Source organism: Camelina sativa, unplaced genomic scaffold (genome assembly GCF_000633955.1).
Source record: "Camelina sativa cultivar DH55 unplaced genomic scaffold, Cs unpScaffold00803, whole genome shotgun sequence".
NCBI classification, from domain to species: domain Eukaryota; kingdom Viridiplantae; phylum Streptophyta; class Magnoliopsida; order Brassicales; family Brassicaceae; genus Camelina; species Camelina sativa.
The window spans coordinates 1-8,704 of NW_010921931.1; the positions used below are offsets into that span (position 1 = coordinate 1).

At 36.3% G+C, this 8,704-nt stretch overlaps 2 protein-coding genes across 2 annotated transcripts; both read right to left on the minus strand.

Moving 5' to 3' along the window:
* Positions 1-6: 6 nt before the first annotated feature.
* Positions 7-2,557, minus strand: LOC104773948 (methyltransferase-like protein 17, mitochondrial; the record flags this gene model as incomplete). The annotated part of the gene is made up of 11 exons (XM_010498619.2): positions 2,128-2,557; positions 1,908-1,981; positions 1,739-1,833; positions 1,523-1,644; positions 1,332-1,415; positions 1,125-1,205; positions 923-1,012; positions 693-788; positions 512-591; positions 326-414; positions 7-238 (listed from the first exon to the last, which is right to left on the minus strand). Coding segments are annotated over exons 1-11 (1,424 nt in total), but the record flags the coding sequence as incomplete, so codon positions are not given.
* Positions 2,558-2,953: 396 nt separating this feature from the next.
* Positions 2,954-5,013, minus strand: LOC104773949 (short-chain dehydrogenase TIC 32, chloroplastic-like). The gene is made up of 6 exons (XM_010498620.2): positions 4,821-5,013; positions 4,505-4,736; positions 4,316-4,395; positions 4,038-4,194; positions 3,660-3,741; positions 2,954-3,547 (listed from the first exon to the last, which is right to left on the minus strand). Exons 1-6 carry the CDS (start codon positions 4,939-4,941, stop codon positions 3,221-3,223), a joined length of 999 nt encoding a protein of 332 aa, XP_010496922.1. The 5' UTR covers positions 4,942-5,013; the 3' UTR covers positions 2,954-3,220.
* Between the last annotated feature and the right edge of the window lie 3,691 nt (positions 5,014-8,704).

An 8,704-nucleotide genomic window follows, 5' to 3' on the forward strand; every position in this document is an offset into this window, starting at 1 on the left:
TCCAACGTCACTTGTTTCCCTTTGCGGAATGGAGGGAAAATGATTCTCCCCCATCCGCCTCCCACACTCGCTCTCTCACTCTCCTCTTCCTCTTGGTGTTCCTCTTCAATTGTGTCTTCCACATCCTCATCAGTACCTTCACCGCCTTCTTGTTCTTCCTCCTCATCCATGGTATCAGAGTCATATGCTCTTGGATCAATGTAAGGCACTTCAACCACCTGTGATTTGATAAAGTCCTCTGCACACAATATCGAATGGGCATAAAACTTAGAAGAGTCAAAAGCTAGATGTGCGCATGGTTTCCATAGGTTAGCCAAACACTTACCATAGTCAATCTCTAGATCCTCAGGTTTCTTATTTGCGCGTCTCTCCTTTAATGTCTCCAACTTCATACCATCAAGAGGCCACAACTCCCTAAATAGAGGTCATAACCAAAAAAACTCTATTCTTAACAACATTCCTCTAAAGGTCCCTGATGATAGTTCATTCAAACATGACAAAAAGTACCAACCGTGGGCGCTGACCTCTCCTGAAAACTACAAAAGAAAACTTCTCATCCTCGAACCCGCGTAGGGGAACACCTTTTGTACGCTGCAAAGGTAAATGTAAAGATTTGGAGTCATCTGCAAACATAGAGCTGATTAAAATCTAAATATTTGCTGAAGACAAGATTAAGCAAAAATATGGAAAACCTTGTAGGAACGCTGAGATGAAGTTCTCTGCAACCGCTGAACAAAATGGCAGTAATTTCCAGTGTTTTCAAGCGGGCACTTTCCATCATGAGGGCACTGCATTTGCAACCCCCTCCTTTTGTGTTACAATACATTCATGTAATCGTTTTCATAAAAACTGTAACATCAAGTTCTTGACTTAGCGTTTGACAACTGGAGAATAGTTTCTCAGGAGGGATATTGACACTTACTGGAGCAACAATATGCGCACCAGATTTGAGATCGAGCACTGCCTTCTCAGCTCCAGCTTTCTTCATTTTATTTTCCAGTTTACGTAGTTTCTAAGACAAAATGAATACATTGAAAATAAGCAGAAGAGGGATAAGTAACTTTTGACAACAGAGACAGCTCATTATACGAGTAATGAATATATGTGTATGCAAATGAAATTACCCTCTTCTCCATCCACAGTATATGTGACCGCATCTGAGATATAATATTAGCACCGTGTGGCGTTCCTGGTTCAACCAAAACCTGTTCAACCAAAATTTACGAGAAGAGTTAGTAACAAATAAAAATGCAAGAGCACACGAAGTACATGTTCTAGTATAAACAACGTTATTTTGGAGAATGAAGGATGAATAAACTCAAAAACCATACCAAGAGATCATCTGTAAGGTCCCAGAGCTGGCGAACCACAGTAATCCTGTCTTTGAGAGATGGTATCTCCCCTAACACATAGGACTTAACCACCACCCACAGGAAAACATAAGGAAATTTACTCAGTTTTTTAAAACAAACTTGTAAAGAAGAATGACAGCTGAAGCGACTGAATAAAAGAAATAACCCACAGCAATGACAAGATCATGTTTCCTCTGGGACTTTTCGTTGATCTCTTTACACTGTTTGTTGATCTCTTTACTAAGCGCTAGCAGGCTAGTATACCCATGGATGAGAGGCAAATCCTTGAGGCCTTTCATATACACAATAATGGTAAGATCAGAACCCAAACAATGCAAGTTACTATTGTACAAAAAGCTCTGTAAGACGCAATCAAAGTGAATTACCCTGAATCAAGTTACGTCCTGCACGCTGCATTGACTGAGATGGTTCAACTATGTTTACTCTCTCCACAGACTTTGGCCAAACCTCTTGAACCGCCCTACAAGATGTTAAAACGAGTCAAGAACGAAATAAAAGTATCAGAAGTAAATAGGGAAGCATCTATCTCCTCACCAGAAACCTGAACCAGTGCCAGCACCAAAATCCAGCACTCTTGTAGGCCTAAAATCCGGTATTCTTCGACGAATCTATTTAAGAAGATATATATATAAAAAAACAGGTCACTATATGATCAGAAGGGGTTACAATCTCAAGCTCACTTGTTTCCTCTACACAAGTCTCACACATTTAGGCTAGCTAAACCAAAAACAAGAAACATGAGGAAGGTAGTAACCTCAATGAGTACTCTGTAGCAGACGGAGAAAACAGCGGGCATACGAGAAGCAATGTAAGCAGCAGTCTCACCGTCCCTGTACTGCAGACCACTATCTCCATAAACGGTCTGTATCTTCCACCGCTTCGTCTCCACCGAGTTCATACAATCAGCTAGACTCTTCGCCGTGCTTTCAGGTAACTGCAGATTCGTGTCCTTTATCTCTTGGAATGATTCCGACAGCTGCCGAACCTTCTTCCTAATGTGCGGATCATCTTCCTCGCGGAGATATTTCTTGATTGCCCGCCGGAGACGGACGGGGACGACGAGTAGGCGGAGAGACTGCTTCGCTGCAGACCTTAGGGTTTCCACAGTGAAGACTTTCGGGACATTCGCTGCCATCTTCGCCGGAGCTCTGATCTGAATTGCAGCAAGTTGCCTCCGAGGTTTTAGCCTCTGTCTAGGGCTTAGCTTTGTGGGCCACCGATTTATTATTTCTTGGGCCTAAAAGGCCCTTTATTATGCCCACTTACTATACATGGACTCGAGTAGGGCTATGAGCAAACAAACAAAGGGCCCTAGTACTGGTTTGGCTTTTGGATACGATTTCATTCTTTCTCATTCATCTAGTGAGATGAACAAATCAGTGGCAGACGTAGGAAAAAAATTTAGGGGGGTCAATTTATTTTTATTTTTATTTAAATTGTTAAAATGAAAAGAAAATTCAATTGATGTACTCGAGTTATGGAGTGACATCCTTGTGGGACAAATCAACTTCGCTGCAGATAATTCATTGATTTATATACATAGGTCGTGCACTGGAACAAATTGTATAATATAGTACCAAGATCATGAAACATCCTCTCATGGTGTTTTGACTGATGTATAGATTACATAACAAGAACCTAGCTAAGCTAGCTAGGATTACAAAACCCTACAACTAATATTTTTTTTTACATGTCGGGACATATCACAACCACATACATATATATACACACCTACTGGCTACTACACACACACACACACTCACCTAGTATATTATAAGGTATTACTATATATATATAGGACTTGGAGATTTAGTACACATAAATAGGAAAACGATGGTTGTAATTGGTTAAAAGGTTTGAGAAACGTTGGGAGTGGAAGCTTGAGAAATCAACAACTCAGAAGCAGTCCAGAGTCTTTGAGCTTTAAGATTGCATGATCCGGATTTAGATGTCCGAGCCTCGTTGCAGTCTGAGAAGTACTTGCCACACACGTTCTTCAATCTCGGACTTGTTGCCACGTAACATGTCGTAGCTGCTGCCTGAGGAACAGACTTCAAAAGCTTGGAGGTCAAGAAAAACACTAAATCAGAGACGAAGCCATCTCGGTCTCTTGTGAGACGGGTTCTCACGATACCAGGATGGACACAATTGGCTGTCACATTAGCATCCATTTTCTGCGAAAAAAATGATTTATATAGTACAATAAATTATTTGGTTTAAAGAAGAAAAATATAAAGATGAGAACGAACAAAAAAAATAGGGTTAATATGTAAAATGGAATCGTACATGGAGAAGACGGGATAGCTCAAGCGTGTGGAGAACGTTGGCTAGCTTGGAGAGAGCGTAAGCTCGAGTCGCGTCGTAATTCCTATAATGAAAATACGACGCAAGTTAAAGCGGTTTCAAACTATACTAAACACAGCCCTTAATTAAGTACTACTATTGTATATTCTCTCTAATAATATTATTACAATAATAATAAAGAAAAAAAAGACGAGGACGACGGCGTTTATTTTTCTCGTCGCATCACCTTTATATTTGTATTTGATGATTAAACAAATAATCACAATAAAATAATAAATCATTCGTACAAAATGAAATGATGAGAGTAATTATTATTGTTTGATTGGAACTGAATGATTAGAAATATAAAGTCATATATACCTGTAGCTCCGGGAAATATCGGCGAGATAATGCAACATATCACCGGAAAACCAGCTATGGATGACGGACGTGACGTTGACGATACGGCCTTGAACGCCGGTGAGTGACGCCGTTTCAATCATCTTCTTCAACAACAGTTTCGTCAGCAGAAAATGGCCTGATACCAAAACCACAATTGATTAATTAGTTAATTACTACATCAATCACCACCCAATATAAAATGAATGATTAATATAATATATAAAATATAAATATGGAGAGAAATGAGTAGTAACTACCGAGATAATTAGTGGCGAAGGTCATCTCCACACCGTCCTCAGAGATGGCGTGCTTATGCGCGTATTTCCCGGCATTGTTGCTGACCAAATTTTAAGAGAAAACTAGGTTAGACAAAGAAGAAAACAACAATTAATGATTGATCATCATATATATACATATGGAGATAGTTTAATAAAGTAGTTAGTTACATGAGGATGTTGAGTGGGAGTTGGAGAGATTCAAAGTCGGCTACGAACCGACGAACAGAGGCGAGGGAGCTGAGATCGAGATGCATCACGATGATCTCCGACTCCGGAAACTCCGAGAGTATGCGAGCCTTCGTTTCCTCGGCGGTTTTGATACTCCGAGAAGGAAGCACTAGCCTAGCGCCACGCTTTGCCAGAACACGCGCCGTCTCCGCTCCTATCCCCGACGTCGCCCCTTTGTAGAAGAACCATAGAGATTGAGAAACTCGATCGTTTTCTGATTCGGAAAAAGAAAGAAGTGGTAGCTAGGTAAACTCACCAGTGATGATGGCAGTTAGAGATCCGAGATCAGAATTAGCTGTGACATGATCGGCGGTTGATCTTGATCCGAATCCGCTGGGGCCACTGGAGCTGATCAGGTGTTTAACCGTCTCTATCATCCTTTTTTTTTTCTTTTCTCTTTTTTTTTTTCTGTTATGGTTGAGTTTTGAGTGTTTGGGTGTTGTGTCTTAAGAGGGTAAGACTATATTATTTATAGTGCTACGTCTTTGAGAAACAACGCAGGAGAGATGCCGAGAAAGGGAGACAACATTTAATTATGTTGTGTCATTCGTCATTAACGAGTAAAAAAAAAAAACTTATGAGTGTGAGTGTATAAAATTTGGTTTTTGATTAGCACCAAAACAGGATAAAAACGGAATCATTTGCTTAAAATAAAGGTTTAGTTAGCCAACTCTATTTGACTAACATGAATTTATAGAGGAAGATGAGTCATAGACCAGAAATTATAATTGGAATTGGGTCATTACAAACCATAATCTTCCAATCTTTTTTAAAAAAAACTGTAATATAGAAGCTGAAACAAATGCTTAGATAGTGCCATGTTTTGGGTAACACTCACTATTTACTAATCATGCCCAACTTTCTAATGGTATTATTCTCCGAATCTTTTACATTTTTAATTATGGTCCCCTCCTATTCTTAATTAAAGAGACGAAAAATACATATATAGGATGTTCAAACTCTTAGCTCTCTCACCTAGTCACACTCTATTCAAAAGTGCAGATTTATCTACTGGACCTAATTAAGATTACACAACCCCGGCAGGTTTTCTCTTCCTACCTGTTTCATTATCCAAGTAGAAATGAACTTAACTGTCCGCTTTTTCATTTATATGTGTTATATAGCTAGGGATGATTATTGTTACATTAAAGTTTCTCAACTCCATCTACAGTACTAGACTACTAGCTAGTCTTCGTATTACAAAATATGTGTTATATATATAGGGATGGCTATTGTTACATTAAACCTTTTTTCTAAGCTTCAAATTCTTGCATTTCTATAGTTTTTGTACACCGCTATGAGAATCGGTAAATGTGAAAAGAGAGATTAATCGGTTGAAAATACATATCGTACGTATATAACGTTAATGAAAATATCGAACATTATATTGCAATCAAATACATTTAAAGAAGTACTTATGATTACGATATTATTGAGTAGCCTTTTAGATCTTTCACATGCGCGCGTAGAAAGAATCATTTAAAGGCTTACAAACAAACCTCCCCAATCATTTATAGCGTTTATAGTTATATTCTTTCTTCATAAATACACCACTTTTGAGTACAACAAAGTTTCGCTATTCAACATTCTAATACTTGTACTGTATCACTACAATATGTTCAATAGTTTTTTTGAATGCTACAAGTGCATCTAGGACCGTTTTTACTGTAAACGAATGTATAAAACAAAGACTCGATCCTTTTTAAAAGTGTCTTTTATATATACTTGTATATGTGTATCCAATTCATCAAACAAAACAAATAGTCAAGTTATACGTTGAGAATATTTTTAACCAAAAAAAAAAAGATATGTTGAGAATATTCTTAATTTCCACCTTTAAGTAAATAGTCTTGTAAAATTGTAAGTGGTTGAAGCAAAAGATAGGGTGGGGATTTTGGCGAATGGCACAATAGAGTAAGCTAATTGGTCTCTCTGTTCTTGGAGGATCCAATCCGTCAATGAATGAGAAGAAGATCTTCAAGGCTGAATATGAAAATCATCATAAAGTAATCTTACCCAAATCCAACTACTACCCACTAACAGTTCCACTAATATTTATTTATAAACTATATATTTTATTTTAAAATATGTTTCAACTCCAAACTACATACATGTGTCTTATTTGCAGGTCTAGAATGATCCATCTAATTAGCATTAAACAATTGCCTCTCGTAGTTATAAGTTTATCTCACCTCAACTCAATAGAAAGACCAATTTTAGGTACTCTCATCAAGAGGAAAATTAATTCTTCGTCTGTATCATAAAGGATGATTTTTTAATATTTTTTTTGTATAAAAAATGATTTTATGTATATTTTATCAATTAATGTTAAGAAATTGTAAATTTCAAGAATCATTAAATTAGAATTTAAAAATTTGATAAAATATTATTGGTTAATAATTATAAAATATCTTATTATAAATAAATAATACATTTATTGCTAAATATTAAATGTTTTTCTTAATTCATGTAAAAATCCTAAAACATCATCTATTGTGATACAAAGAGAGTATATAACTCTGCATTCTGCAAGGATATTGAATCTATCTAAGTTCTTAGGTTATCATTCATCATGTCATCTATAGCGCAAAGGAATTAATATCTAAAGGTTTCTTGATCTCTCACCAAAAAAAGAAATAAGATTGCTCTCGTTTCACTATATATTCAAGTTTAGATACCACGTTGCTTCTACAAAACAAAGATTTACATTTTGTGAATCTATCATAAATATTTTCAATGATTGGTCTTAAAATTACGAAAAGTTTATGGATAAAAAATTCATTTTGTTTTCTCTATTAAAGAAAAAAATGAGGGGGTGGTCCAACCTCCAAAGATCAATAATTAATCAAATTTTGCATGATACTCCATAATAAAAAGAAATGATAGAAGGGACGCTGGGATAAACGCAAAATTGATGAAGTGTTGTGAATAATAAACTCCTCCACCTTGGGAGGCGTTGTGTCTCTTACTAAGGATCCCACACTATATTAGACATTATAAATAATTGGATCGTTGGGTGAGACGTTGAATAAAATATAAACTTCTTTTTGATTAATGGAATTAAGAAAAGAGACTCCTCCACCTTTGGAATTGGAACGACTTGACAAAGTTGGAATCTTTGCTTTATGTTAGAACGGGTTAGGTTGTGTAATTGGATACCAACTTGCCAAGAGTTGGTCACATCCTCTTTTCTATTTGGCGTGCCACTATTGCTACCATTTTTCTGTTGTTAATAACCAATCATATTCTAAGTTTTATTGGTAGCCTTTGGAGAACTAATACATATATTCAAGCTATATATATGGTCCATATAGTCTGACAGTTTTGTGAGTGGCTACCTGATTCTCTATCGTAGACAGTTTGATACTCTTTTCTTTCATGAATTATGTTAGATATAATGTTTGTTGACCGACGTTCAATTAAGAATTTAAGGTTTTTTTTTTTATAATATAAAACTTGGTAAAGTAAACCATCCGTTCCTTATGTTACTATCCTTGGTAAAATAACAAAAGTTTGTGGGTAACATGCATGGTTACTTACTTGCCTACTTGCTAAATCTTTTTCTAACAACAACATCGTGTCATCGTCTGATGGTCTTGATACAACAATACCTAAAATAGTTGCAAGGCTAGAATCTAACCCGGTCGAGTGAACATTATTAGCTTTTGTGGTTTACACGTTGACCACCTATTACATTCTTGTAACTTCTATAGGGCGATATACCCTATAAAGTTCTAAAAGTATTCTTTAATAATACATTTTTTTTGAAATTTTTGATATTGTGATGTATAAATGTAGATCCGTTTACGTCTTAACACAAGATCGTATCTTGCTTTTTTCATATAGTATAATAATATTAACCACATTAAAATAAGTAATTAAGCAGGAGTTTCATTGATCAAAGTCAGCCACGAGATTCATGAGCTATGGATTTGTATGAAACGTTAAATTCCTAGTCAGATTCAACCTCCTCAGTTTAGAAAAATCATTCTTCAACCATTATTCAAGACCTTTAATGACTAATTAATTAGCGGTTTCAAAGTGATATCAAGAAAATGAGGGCCAATTTTATTTATGAGTTATGGTATTATGATTCAGGTTCCAAAGCATGCCTAAAATCAGGGGTTTGACTAGAAGAAG